The sequence below is a fragment of the Typopeltis vanoorti genome, chromosome 24 (assembly GCF_054136105.1).
Source record: "Typopeltis vanoorti isolate ZY-2024b chromosome 24, IOZ_Tvanoo_1.0, whole genome shotgun sequence".
In the NCBI taxonomy this organism is placed as follows: Eukaryota; Metazoa; Arthropoda; class Arachnida; order Uropygi; family Thelyphonidae; genus Typopeltis; species Typopeltis vanoorti.
Window position 1 is genome coordinate 6,823,313 of NC_143572.1, and position 15,152 is coordinate 6,838,464.

Sequence of the window (15,152 nt, forward strand, 5' to 3'; positions counted from 1 at the left end):
CCTTTTACAGCACTCTTTCCTCCATTTCTGAGCTTTTTCAATAGCCTCCAGAATATTTTGCCACATTCCTGATATTTATTTTCTATAGTCTTGCCAGTCTTCTGAAGACTTTTGTTTAGCTAGTTTCACACAGTGTTTAGCTTTCTTACATTTGTCTCTATATTCTCTAAGTGCACAAGCTGACTTATTTGCCAGGAACTTTCGACATTCTTTCTTTTTTTCCTTCACCACCTCTTTAATTTCCTGTGTCCACACCATAGAGTTCTGATTTTTCCATCCTTGCAGACAACCTCACCACATTACCTCTCTGGCTGAATCAATCAATGTTTTCTTCAGGGCTTGCAAATGAACCTCCAGTGTTTGGTTCCTGTTTTCAAACTCTTCCATTTTTTCTTGAATAATCTTTGTGTATTTTAGTTTACAGTTCACATCTGAGAGACGTGAACTTTTGTTCTCTTTAAAACTTTCTTACCTGTTATTTTTTTCGATATGAAATTAAATTTTTATCTTCCTCAAGACTAAATGGTGATCATTTCCAATTTCAAATCTCCTGTACACTCTAGTGTCCTAAACCAGTGAGAAAACATCATTATCAACGGTCTTCTCTCCATGCGAATTTATGTATACTTTTAAGTTGGAACATTGTGCTAGTAATAACTAGTCCGTGTCTTGAGCATAAATCAAACAGCAACCCAATCACATAAAAAAATTTTATGCTATGAAACCGATACAAACGAAACCTCGGAATAGTACTCAATGGAAATCAACCTGGAATGGAAAAAAGGATAAGACTGGATTATGAAATAAGCAGAAAAATAAGATGGATATTAAGATGGATTGATAACGTAATCCAAGATTTGACCATTATAAAAGTGAAAGGCTGGAAAATATTAGACAAGCATAGAAGATTGTGGAAGCAAGTTGTACAGGAGTCTAAGGCTCACAATGGACTGTAACGCAATATGGTAGGTAGGTATTTAATGATGGTATTCAACCATTTAATACCCAATCTAATTTATCCTTCTGACTATCAAACATCTTTTCACAATTTACCATGCACTGCTGCCATCCTTTCCTTGTAGTTTTTATATAAGCCATAGAAATGCCACAAGCTGTCTTCTAATAATGTCATTTCTTGGTTCTTTTAAATTATTATTATTACATGGGTAACTCCACAAAGTACAAAGACTCACTGCAGGAGATCAAGTTAACGTTTATACATAAAATATATCATACCACTCCTTAAAACTCATTAACTGTCAGGGCACTCATAACTACTACTTGTAATCCATTTCAATTATTCACCAATCTAAAAAAAATCTTTCAGTACTTGCCCATGGGAGATAGGACGTGATAGATTGTCTCATAGTTCCAGTCTGCTAACTGTCAGACATGCAACGAATTACATGTACTTTCCCTGGAGAACCCAAAATTATGTTAGTAAAAGAACGTTTTGCTTTATAGTTATATATTTCACTGAAAATTAAGAGAAATTCTATGATTCCTGCATTTTTAAATTTCTCAAGGCGTAGGTAATTATATTTCAAGCTACATTAATCAGATATGAATCCTTTTCCATAAGATTGGTACATCTGAGGGAAAGAATAGGCATAAACTGATTTGTTACAGTCAAATAAATATCCAATAATTTCATCATCATCATCAAATTTTTTCATGCCTACTGGTATATAAGGCTGCATCCAATAATTTAGAAGTGTGGTATTATGGATGTTGCAATAAATAACTCTGGTTGGGAACAAATGATGTGTTATCCCATAGACTCTAGTTATGAATGTGCAACTTTATGAGGGATTTTTTTTGGGGGGGTGGGGGGGGGAATAACCGCTTGTTTTGCAAAATATAACTATCATCATCATCTTCAAATTCCTGACATGCACCCTCAAAGGGTTTACAGGATATGATAATACTACATGAAAAATTTACATCATTACTAACTTCCTCTCTACAATTTTTGCCGGCATGGTTGGCCGAGTGGTTAGCGTATTCGCTCTCTTAAACCAAAAGGCTCCGGGTTCGAATCCCGCTATAGGCTTGGATGTTTGTGATTGTCTGTGAAAATACTAGTCGTGGGTGATAGATGGCATTGGTGTAGTTTGTGGGTGGTGGAGATAGAGTGGTAGAGTAGATGCCCTCCCTCGATGAGTCTTTGGACTCCCTAGAGGTGTCAAGTAACAATAATAATAATATAATAAAAATAACAATAATAATTTTCCTCCAAATCAGTATGTTACCTGTCAAGACTACAATATTATCAGATCTTATATTTCTATCTTCTAAGGCGCTTTTTACCGTATCAATCCACTTATATCTCAGTCGTTCTCTGGGTCTTTTTCCTGCCAACCTGGCAGAGAACACTTGTTTTGCTAATATTTCCTCTCCCATTCTGTTTAGCACTGCTAACACATTCCTGCATACTAACATAACAAGTTCTTTCCTAATATCCTCGTTTTTAATATGATATTGCCATTGATAACATCTGTTCATGCCCCTAATCTTTCTCAGGACTCTCATATCTGCAGTCTCTAGTCTATGGTCAAGTGTTTTACTTCTGATCGAGTCTCAGATCCATGTTTAAATTGTTTTGAACAATTTCTTGTATACAGCTAATTTAGTGTTTTTGACTAATTTTTCTCTTATTTCATAAAAATTTATTCAGTTGACTTCCTACCATACCAGATTTGTTGATTCTGTTGTCTATTTCCATATTTAATTTACCATCTTCACTAAAAATTGTGCCTAAGTAGCTGAAATGTTCTATAGGTTCTCCATTCACAATGCAGTTGATATTTTTAATGCTTTTGTCTATTATCATTGTCTTTGTCATGTTATTGCTGATTTTCATACCAAATTTATTACAAAGTTATACAATTTAGTCAGAGATTCTTGCAGACTTGTACTGGATTTACTTAAAAGTATAACATCATTTGCATAAAGCAAAGAGCTGAGATTAACATCTCTAATTTTGATATCAGGTTTAATACCACTTTCCTTCATAATGTGATCTATACAGATAATGAATAATAGATGGATAACATGCATCCTTTTCTGACACCAGATTTAACATTAAACCATCTTCCTGTACTTCCTTCAATTCTAACTGCTGACTTACAACTCAAATAAAGACTAAGTATTGCTTGATATAATGCCTCATTGACACCATATAACTGTGGCATTCTGAATAACTTCTCTCTTGGCATCTTGTCATATGCCTTTTACAGATCTACAAAACTTAAATACAGATCTTTGTTATATTCCCATGCTTTCTCAACTGTTTGTCATAAAGTGAAGATCTGATCCTGATAGCCTCAAATTGGCATGAATCCAGCTTGTTCTTCACCAAGTTCTCTTCCACAATCCTTCTCAACTGTTTCTCAAGTATACTTGCATAAATCTTACCAGGAACACTCAGTAGAGAAATACCTCTGTAATTCTCAGATTCAGTTTTATTTCCCTTTTTATATATATGGGTACTATGAGAGTTCTATTCCAATCAACCGGAATTTGTCCCTCTGTCCATGTCTTCTGAACTATGCAGTGCAGCCACTGTAAGACTTTTATACCTCCATACTTGAGCATTTCTGGTAGAATATCATCTAGTCCTGCAGCCTTTCCACACTTCAGACTTTTGATGGCTTTTTCTACTTTAAGTATGGATATGTATTCCTGACTGTATGCCTGTTGAGTGTTTATCACTGTGTTTTCACTGATTGTTTCATTTAGCAATTTTTCTAAGTAATTTCTCCATACTTCAAGGATATCTTTTACTCTCATTTTCATGTCAACTTTATCATCCCTTTTACAGCACTTTTTCTTCCATTTCTGAGCTCCTTCAACAATCTCCAAAATATCTTGCAACCTTCTTGATATTTATTTTCTATGTTCTTACCAAAGTCTTCCAATGACTTTTGTTTACCTAGTTTTACACAGTGTTTAGCTTTCTTACTTTTGTCTCTAATAGCACAAGCTGGCTGACTTGCCAGGAACTTTTGATATGCTTTCTTCTTTTCCTTCATTGCCTCTTTAACTTCCTGTGTCAAGAAGATTAGCCTCGTATTTTGTGTTGAATACTATGGATACCCCTTCTTTTCCTTGAGTGTCATTGCCTGAATATAACATTTTATATTTATTGCTCAGAAAGATCTCACCAGTTTTCACCTTTTTTGTTTTCAGTCACCCCTATTATGTCGATCTAGTACTTATCCAATTTTTCAGCTAGCTCCATTTCTTTGCCATTCAGGCAAAGAAATAAAGCTAGCTGAAGAATACCAATCTTGAACTCTGGTGAGTTTGAGTGTGTTTCAGGATTTGTTCCAGTAGCTGACTTTTTGCTCTTTGCCCTGGTTAACCTGGTTAACCGGGCGACGCCCAGAACATGAAATTCTGTCGTGTTGTACCATCATTTTATATTTTGGTTTAAACCAATAGGAATATAATTTGGTCGGCTAAATCCCAAATTGCCAGCCCATCCTCTTTCATTCAGTATCCAGGTAGATACCTAACAGGGTTCACCATAGAAGGTGAGGATTGGACATTAGGTCAGAAGCACTGGGAGGTTCTCTGCATTTCTTTAAAGGCTATGTGGAGGTCTCCTCTCAGTTATACAACTTTTACCCTTAAGCACCCCTAAAAATATAACTAATCAGTAATAAACTGTTTTTCATATATATCATTAACTTCTTAAGACTACATGAAGAGATAAATTCATCAAATTATAAAGTATTATCACATAATTTGTGTGGGCTTGGTGTAGCCCAATCTGAATGTAGTGTCAAATTTGCTGGAGACTATTAGATGCAGTTTTATATATATATATATATATATATATATATATATATATATATATAAAACATAGAAGAATTAATTTTTATGCTTTAAGATGAATACAATTTATGTGCTGTGCAATGAAACTGTATACAGTGAAAAAATCTCCTCCACACACAACACAATACCACCACACCCCACATGCATAAGCAAAACAAAGTAAATGTATTGATTAGCAATTAAATATGGGATAAATTACTTTGATTATACAGTGGTGTTTTGTAAGTGCATGTAGGAGTAATTTCAATATACAATGTCAGGTTACAGGATTTTCTCTTCATAGTAAATATACAGCAGAACAGCAAAGAATTTGAAAAAATCAAGATATCCAAGGACTGTTCAAACTTACTACCAGAAAGTGTGAACCAAAGTCCTAGTGCTAATGTAAAGAAAATTCACTATAGCAAATTATATCATGTGATCCTTACTACAGTTAGAGTCAACTGTATAAATATAAATATAATTTAAAATGTACTCTTTAAACTGGGCCATACAATGAATTTTTTTTTAATATTGAAATCTAATTCAGGTGCAGATTAAGTTAAGCATTTACTTCTTAATTATGAAGAACCAATTATATTTCAAAAGCTGCAAAATACATTGTTTCTTTCTTTCTACATATACTTCATAAAAATTAAGCAGAATAAATTACTTACTGGAAACATGTTTTCAGTAGCTGACATATTTAAATCATTCAAAAAACATTGTGTCATTTTTAAAGCTGTTTTCAAAACTTTATGATCAGAATGACACTCAGGTGTATATCTGAGTAAGTCCTGAAAAGAGAAACAGAAATAATAACAAAGTTTTTCCTATGTCGGAAAGAGAAACTGTATTAAAACTAATTTTTTCACATACATACATACATATATATATATATATATATATATATATATATATATATATATATATATATATATTAAATAATTCAAAAAACTGTTATTTTTAACTTCTTTCCAAACTTTATGATCAGGATGACACTCAGGTGTATATCTGAGATCTGAGTAAGTCCTGAAAAGACAAAAAGAAATAATAAAATTTCTCCTATGTTAGAAAGACAAACTGTATTAAAACTATATATGTTAAAGACACCAAGAAATTTTATACTTGGTTTTAATCCTTTTCTCAAGTAAGCAAAACAAAGTTTTGCACATGAAATATATTCACGTCTGATCTACTTGTATATAGAGGCTCAGACGTGAATACATTTCACGCGCAAAAGTTTGTTTGCAAAACTTGGGAAAAGGATTAAAACCAAGGTAAAAAATTTTCTACACACACACTCACACACACACACATATATATATATATATATATATATGGAAAGTATTTTACCTTGGGTAAATAAAAGTTAAAAATACCAAGCAATTTTAAACCTGGTTTTACTCCATTTCCCAAGTAAGCAAACAGACAAACAAGTCAAGTCTGTGCCTGCAAGTGATGCAAGTCTAGCTGATCCTACAGGCAGTGCAAGACCAAGGCAACTCGTGGTAAAGGTGGCATAAGCTCTGATCACTAATCTTAATATTTACCCTTAATGCCAAAACACATCTCCAAGAAGGGAATGTATGATGTTTTGTATTAAAGGCAAGGGGCCACTACCCAGACCGGTTTCGACCTTTATTGAGGTCTCATCAGTGGGAGCCAGGCAAGGGCCACTACCCAGACCGGTTTCAACCGGTCTGGGTAGTGGCCCCTTGCCTTTAATACAAAATATCATACATCCCCTTCTTGGAGATGTGTTTTGGCATTAAGGGTAAATATTAAGATTAGTGATCAGAGCTTATGCCACCTTTACCACGAGTTGCCTTGGTCTTGCACTACCTGTAGGATCAGCTAGACTTGCATCACTTGCAGGTGCAAACTTGACTTGTTTGTCTGTTTGCTTACTTGGGAAATGGATTAAAACCAGGTTTAAAATTGCTTGGTATTTTTAACATATATATATATATGCCATAAAATGACTCTGCATATAGTAAACTTGTAGGAACCAGGAACAGTTTGTTATAGAGGAAAATCTGCTAGAACTTTTTTCCAAGTTCTCTCCTTCTGAATAATTTTCTTCTGGGCATGAAATATACAATTGTGAAAACGATGAGCCTTTTCATTCATCTTCTGTTCAGGCTTTGCATACTTTGCTTATTATAACAATGGATAGGTTATCAACTGATCCACATAGAGAAATAGTTTTAAAATATATATGAAAAACATTTTCAGATAATTTAGTGATTGTTCAGTGAAAGAAATTTGGAGCTATTTCCCATAGATGTGGTAATGCATTCAGTGAGAAGAGAAAAGCCAATTTTTATTAAATTTCAAACCCTAACTACTCTACTTTATAGACCCATAGACTTGAGACGAATAATACAGTTAAAACGTATAAGTGCATGATAAGGATGAAGCAATGAAGATTGATCTGCATCCCCATTCAGTACAGGATAGAGTGCAAAGGAGATTTAATGCTTTCTTGCACTTTTCTCTTAGTTGACCAATGTGTACAAGGAATGTAAGTCTTCTGCCAAAGATGAGTCCCAAGAACTTGGCTTCTGTTGCCACTAGAATAACAGTTTGTCTCATTCTTAACTCAAGATCTAGGTAAAAAGTGCATTTTTTGCAGAAGTATAGATATATACACTTTGAGTACAACAGACACTTTGTTCTGCTGAAAACATGAAACCATTACTAAGAGCCAATGGAGAGAGACATGATAAACTGCTTGCTGAAGTTGTCTTTCAATTACCCTTATGTTACAAGAGTGACAGTGAACTATGAAGTCATCAACATATAGAGTGGAGGAACAGCAAAGAGTGTGACAATTAAAAAGTTTTGGGGAACACCTTGATTATAAGGTTGAGATAGTGTGCTTCCCACTCAGACTTGGTAAACTCAGTTGGAAAGTTGTTAATAAATAGAGGTGACTTTTGAGACCTAGGTCGTAGAGGATTTTTAATATGCCATATATCCAAGCTGTTTATCTTACAAGCTTTATCCATCTAGCATTGAATGATGTCTACAAAAGCCACATTGAATATTGAGAAGATTATTGCTTTCTAAATACCAGACAAGTGTGGCATTAACTATTTTCCTCATATCATCATAAAATATTATTACCGGAATCACTTACATTTAATTTAAATGTCTTTATTTGTAAAATTTTCAGCTGTTTCATAGCCGTTGTCAATACAATTATAGGAAAACACACAAAAGAGAACAACAATTTGATATTATGTGCACTATCAGCTACAAGAAAATAGCTCCATCTGCATTAAAAGATATTAAAAAAATTACAATAAAATAATTTAGTAAATTATTTTTAAATATAAACAAAAAAATTAATTACAATTAAGGAACACATAAATGGTAAGTATTAGTCAGTATAACTTCTCAAAATTGAAAAAGTTTTAAGCAATCGTTTTTGTTCAGATTTGGGATATGAATATGTGCTTCACAGATATCTATATCTATTAATGCAGATGGAGCTATTCTCCTACAGCTGATAGTGCACATAATATCATGTGCTTTCAATTGAATTATTGTTCTCTTTTTTGTGTTTTCCTATAATTGTGTTGACAATGGCTATGAAACTTAGCCGAAAATTTTACAAATAAAAGCATTTAAATTAAATGTAAGTGATTTTCCGGTAATAATATTTTATGACGAATTCTTCTTCTTATGTCTCGATTTTTAAAATAATTCAGTTTCTTCGATGTCTTATAAAGACAACTAGTCAGAGCAATGGGTTGTTAATTATTTGCTTGTGTTGGATCCCTTCCTGTTTTGGGATGGCAACAGCAACTAACTTAAGCGAAAAATCCATAAACTTTTCCTCTGAGAAGAAAGAAGAAGAAAAAAGGAACACAGACAATATTTTATAGATACAAAGTGGTCTACATTCCATTTCACAAGGATGTCATATGATAAATAATTTTGCATAATTATTTCAAGGTCTAAAAAATCAAGATTTGTAGAAACTTAATTCTGGCATGTACCATCAAGTTTGCCTATTAATTTACTTATATATCATCCCATTGTAAACACCAAAGCTTCCCAAACCATGCATCTGCAAGTTATTACTGTTTAACCGGAATCACATTTAATTTAAATGTCTTTATTTGTAAAATTTTCGGCTAAGTTTCATAGCCATTGTCAATACAATTATAGGAAAACACACAAAAGAGAACAACAATTCAATTGAAAGCATATATTATGTGCACTATCAGCTGCAGGAAAATAGCTCCATCTGCATTAAAAGATATTTAAAAAAAATTAATTACAGTTAAAGAACACATAAATGGTAAGTATTAGTCAGTATAACTTCTCAAAAATTGAAAAGGTTTTAGGCAATCGTTTTTGTTCAGATTTGGGATATGAATATGTGCTTCACATAAAGCACATATTCATATAAAGAAATCTTCTATATTGCTCATGTTATACATGAAAAATTATTATTATTATTATTATTATTATTATTATTATTACGGGTATCTCCATGGAGTCAGTAGACTCATCGCGGGAGACCCAAGCTAGCAAAACAATATCTGTCATATCTCTTCTTGAATTCATTTACAGATGAAGAGCTCACAACAAAGTCAGTCCCCCCCCCACCCCCCCCCCCCCCCACCCCCCCCCCCCCCCACCCCCCCCCCCCCCCACCCCCCCCCCCCCCCACCCCCCCCCCCCCCCACCCCCCCCCCCCCCCACCCCCCCCCCCCCCCACCCCCCCCCCCCCCCACCCCCCCCCCCCCCCACCCCCCCCCCCCCCCACCCCCCCCCCCCCCCACCCCCCCCCCCCCCCACCCCCCCCCCCCCCCACCCCCCCCCCCCCCCACCCCCCCCCCCCCCCACCCCCCCCCCCCCCCACCCCCCCCCCCCCCCACCCCCCCCCCCCCCCACCCCCCCCCCCCCCCACCCCCCCCCCCCCCCACCCCCCCCCCCCCCCACCCCCCCCCCCCCCCACCCCCCCCCCCCCCCACCCCCCCCCCCCCCCACCCCCCCCCCCCCCCACCCCCCCCCCCCCCCACCCCCCCCCCCCCCCACCCCCCCCCCCCCCCACCCCCCCCCCCCCCCACCCCCCCCCCCCCCCACCCCCCCCCAATATGTACTTTTTCTCAGCACACATCCATGACTCAAAGACAAATTGACAATGAGTGTGGTGTTGGTTTGGGTACTGTTAATGCAATTTTAAAGAGATTGAGATATATGGGTACCTTTTCTCCTGGCAGGAAAGGAAAAGGTGGATGAAAAAGGAAAACTACACTTACTTAAGATCATTTACTAGTTAGGAAAAGCAAATTAATCTAAGATTGTTTGCTATAGACCTAAATAGGGACTTAGCAGCTAGTGGGATTAATGTTTCTGACATAACAGTTCATCAAAGATTGCTAGAAGCAGGGAGGACTGCCCACAGACCAAAAAAGAAACAATTGTTGACAAATGCTATGTAGAAAAAGAGGCTCCAGTGGGCAAAAGTGTACAAAGAATGGACTGTTGAGAAGTCATATTCTCAGATGAGAACCATTTCTTTGTCTCCAAGGAGAGCAAGTACTGTATGTTGAAAGTTTAGATAGAGATGACTCTTATAGGTAGAGATGACCTTGCTATTGCTTCTGCCTGGTATCTCCACATCTGGGCCTGGCTCCCACTGAAGAGACACATAAAGGTCGAAACTAGTCTGGGTAGTGGCCCTTCCCTTAATGCATAACATTATACATATCCACAAGGAGATGTGTTTTGCATTATAGGAGATACTGAGATAGGAGTGATGTAAGCTAGCTCCACCTTTGCAACAAGTTTCCCGGTGTTGTACCACCTTACCCCAGTCCTGAAGATACTTTCAGGTGCAAACTTTGTTTGCTTACACTTGGATAAAGGATTAAACTAAATTTATTATTCAAGTACTGTATGTTTGCAAATCAGCAACTGAGAAGACTACTCCTGCCCACCTTCAACAAGCTCCTAAAACAGCCAGCTAAAAAGATGTCCTGAATTTGTTTTACACATGATGGTCCTGGATCACTTGTGCCTATTGACAATATGATGAAAAGAACACAATACATAAAAATATTGGAGAAAAGAGTGGTCCCACAGATCCAGAAAGACCAAGAACTCATCTTCCAACAGGATCTTACCCCATGCCATGCTTCAAAAAAAAGTGAATCAGTTCCTCAAAAATCACAAGATCCAATTGCTTCATTGGCTAGGTAACTCTCCTGACATTAACCCAACAGAAAATTTGTAGGCCATAGTGGAAAGAGAGCATTGGAATATTAAATTGTGATACAAAGGATAACTTAATACAGTCCATTATAAAAGTACAGTTTCAAGATGCAGAAATAAAAAATGTGTTCTATATTGGTAGAGTCCATGCCTAAGCGAATGAATGCAAATTAGTAACAAAGGAGCACATATAAATTATTAGGTAAAGTTGGGGTTTAATTTTTGTACTTATTTTCTTGGGAAATTAAAATTTTTCTTTAAAATGTGGGTGATCGGATTAATTTGTTTGCTACTGTACTTATGAGCTATGTATATTCTTAGGAAAGAAACTATTTTCTATACTGCTTTTATTCACTTGAGACTTGCCTGTCTTATTAGATTAAGTCCTATTTGATTCTAATGATTATGTTGTATTTAGGAGACAGATAAACATAATATGAATGAAAATCATAGAGGCTGCCAAAATAATTCTGTGACTGTTGAAGTAACATCAGTGGTTGGCTGAGTGGTTACCGTATCCACTCTCCAGCCAAAAGGCTATTTGTTCGAATCCTACCGTGGGCATGGATGTTTGCGATTGTCTGTGAAAATAAAATACTAGGAGTGGTGGTGGGCAGTAAATGGCATTTGTGAGATGATGATGATGATGGTAGTTGCGATTTGCTGTCATTAATGGAATGAGTGGTAGAGACAGAGAGTTGTAGATAGGTGCCCTCCCTCGATGAGTCTTTGGACTTCCTAGAGGTGTCATATAATAATAATAATAATAATAAGTATCTAAAAATAAATATAAAATAAAACTTGGGAATGAGTAGCCTCTAGATATTTTTTGGATAGGTCTAACAGCTCATATAAGAAATGTTATACCAACTGTCACATTAAAAATTCCTTCAGAGGAAAGATACTATTTCAAGCAATTATTATAAGTTTGCTTATAATTTAGTTAATAAATTATTTTTAAATATAAACAAAAACTAATAATAATTACAAATTAAAGAACACACGAATGGTGAATGTGAGTCAGTAAAACTTCCAAAATAGAGAAAGTTTAAGGCAATTGTTTTTGTTCAGGTTTTGGCTGTGAATGTGTGCTTCACAGATATCTATATCTATTAATGCAGACTGGAACTACAAGAACTACATAAGGAAAAGACACCTGCAACATTTGGCTACTGGTATAGTGGGCATTTTCCCTGTTTCAGAAAGAAAAAAATTAGTAATATTTATTGATTTGATGGATAGCATCATGACACTTTGCTCTCTGACACTACCCTAAAAGTTTTACAGTGTTTACAGCATCCCCTTAGAATCAACACAGAATTTTCATCACTAATAAAGACCATTCATATTCATTAATTAAACTTCTTAGTGGGGAAAACAAACTAATAATAAATAAATAAATAAATAAAAATCATTTCCATCAGTCTACTCTTGATAGGAAGAAAACCGCTGTTAGTCAGCCTTTAATGTCTCTGTACTGTCTAAAGGTCTGGTGAATTTCTAAAAAAAGTTCTAACAACAGATTTTATTTATAACATCGATAAATATTTTCACAACATTCTTATCATGTAGCCAGTACAATTTCTTCTGAAGCAAATCACTAATACCTGCTAATTCCAATCTAGATATGAACAAATTCACAGCTCTCTCTCTCTCCTTTGTTAAACCATTTCAGTTACAATATTTATTACAAGATCATTCTACTTGAAACTCCATCCCAGAATTAACAAACTGAACATGCTTCTAGATAAAGAAATAATAAAAAATAGTTTTTGGATTCATTGTGATTGAACTCTTCATCTGCAGAGTTTCCTTAAAATTGCATAAGGAAAATGTTCCACTTAGTGGATATGTTGACTGATTATGAGAGTAGCCGTTTATACAAAAATTAATAAAATGGAACACTTATGTTAGAATTTTAACAATGCACAAAGTTTTTAGGATTCCATTAACTAGAACAATCAGGAATTGCAAAATTATATAAAGAAAGCTGCAAAATCTTGCTACATCAGCCCAGTCAGTATGGCTGATGAACTTAAGTGATTCCCTTTATGGAAAATGGTTTTACACACAATCCTCTCTGTTACTAATTTATTTTTATAACATACACAAAAATGTCATTTAGGACTTCAAAGAAGTTTGGATCATAATACTCTACTTATAATCACCTGTGGCCTAGACATTCTGATTTTTGAACGTTTGTTATATTATCATCATCAACAAATTCCGAATATATACCCTCAGGGATGTACAGGATATTATGATAGCACTACATGAAAAGTTTATATCATAACTAACTTCCTATTGACAATTTTCCTAAAAATTAATCAGCCCACCAAAATCTTGGTCTTCTTTTGGGTCTTTTTTTTTTCTATCCTAGCAAAAAACGTGTTTTGCTAATCTTTCCTCTCCCATTCTATTTAGTAATCACATCACCATAGATTCGCTCTGGTCACACACTCCTGAACACTAACAACATCGAATTCCTTCTTAATATTTTTCATTTTTCATATGATTTTCATACTGATACCACTGTTCACTACCCTAATTTTTCTCAGAACTCGTCTCTGTGGTCTCCAGTCTTTAAACTCGTCTCTGTGGTCTCCAGTCTTTAAACTCGTCTCTGTGGTCTCCAGTGTTATTATTTAAAATTAGTTAAAATTGATTTTAACCATAAGTTAAAATGGGTTTGAACAGTGTCTTGTATATAGCTATTTTAGTGTTTTGACTATCTCTCATATTCCATATAAATTTATTCAGTTAACTTCCTACTATACAACATTCCTACAACACCTTTTCTAATTCTGTTGTCTATTTCAATATTTAATTGGCCATCTTCAATAAAAATTGAACCTAAACAGCTGAAATGTTTTACCCGTTCTATAGGTTTTTCCATTCAGGAGTTGAAAGGTCATAGAAGTTCATGCATGTTTTCATTGTTTTTCATACCATATTTATTACAGCAGTTATTCAATTTAGATATAGAATCTGGATTTATTTAGGAGTATGTCATCATTTGCAATATATTATATATTTAATTTAATCCTTTATCCAAGTGTAAGCAAACAAAGTTTACGACTGAAGTATCTTCAGAACTAGACAACTCATAGCAAAGGTGGACAAAGCTTCACATCACTTGCCTTAGTATCCCATAATACAAAGCACATCTCCTTGCAGACATGTATTATGGGAAGGGTCACTACCCAGACTGGTTTTGACCTTTAATGAGGTCTCTTCAGTGGGAGTCAGCCAGAGGTGATACCAAGGTTGAAGCAATGCAGAAGTCATGTTTACCTATGCGAGTTGCCAAAAGGTGTCAAACCTTATTATTAAATTACTCTGGATTTAGAGAAAGATGTTGGAAGTTTCCCCCCCCCCAACTTGGTTAGCACACATATAGCATATCTCCTTGTGGGCATGTATAATGTCTGCAAGGAGATGTGCTTTGCATTATGGGATACTAAGGCAAGTGATGTGAAGCTTTGTCCACCTTTGCTATGAGTTGTCCTAGTCCTGAAGATACTTCAAGCGCAAACTTTGTTTGCTTACACTTGGATAAAGGATTAAACTAAACATATACTTTATAGTTTAACCAAGTTGAAAAAAAAGAAAAAAAACTTCTAACATCTTTCTCTAATCCAGAGTATTTTAATAATAAGGTGTGACACCTTATGACAACTCGCATAGGGTAAACATGACTTCTGCATTGCTTCAACCTTATCACCTCTGGGTCTGTCTCCCACTGAAGAGACCTCAATCAAGGTCGAAACTGGACTGGGTAGTGACCCTTCCCATAATGCATAGCATTATACATGTCCGCAAGGAGATGTGCTTTGCATTATGGGATACTAAGGCAAGTGATGTGAAGCTTTGTCCACCTTTGCTACGAGTTGCCCTAGTCCTGAAGATACTTCAGGTGCAAACTTTGTTTGCTTGCACTTGGATAAAGGATTAAATTAAATATATAATTTATAGTCTAAGTTGAAAAAAAAAAAATTCCAAAATCATCTGCAATACAGTAAAAAACTGAGATTAACATCTCCAATATTGGTAGCAGTTTTAATTTAACTGAAATACAGAGCCAAAAGGCTTCA

General features: G+C 35.6%; 1 protein-coding gene across 1 annotated transcript in view; it reads right to left on the minus strand.

Moving 5' to 3' along the window:
• The window catches only part of RhoGAP1A (Rho GTPase activating protein at 1A), a 587,523-nt gene that overhangs the window by 351,820 nt on the left and 220,551 nt on the right, over positions 1–15,152 (minus strand). Inside the window, exon 9 of the mRNA XM_090414103.1 lies at positions 5,499–5,618. Coding sequence (XP_090270229.1) covers positions 5,499–5,618 — 120 coding nt within the window. The remainder of the gene's footprint in view (positions 1–5,498; positions 5,619–15,152) is intronic.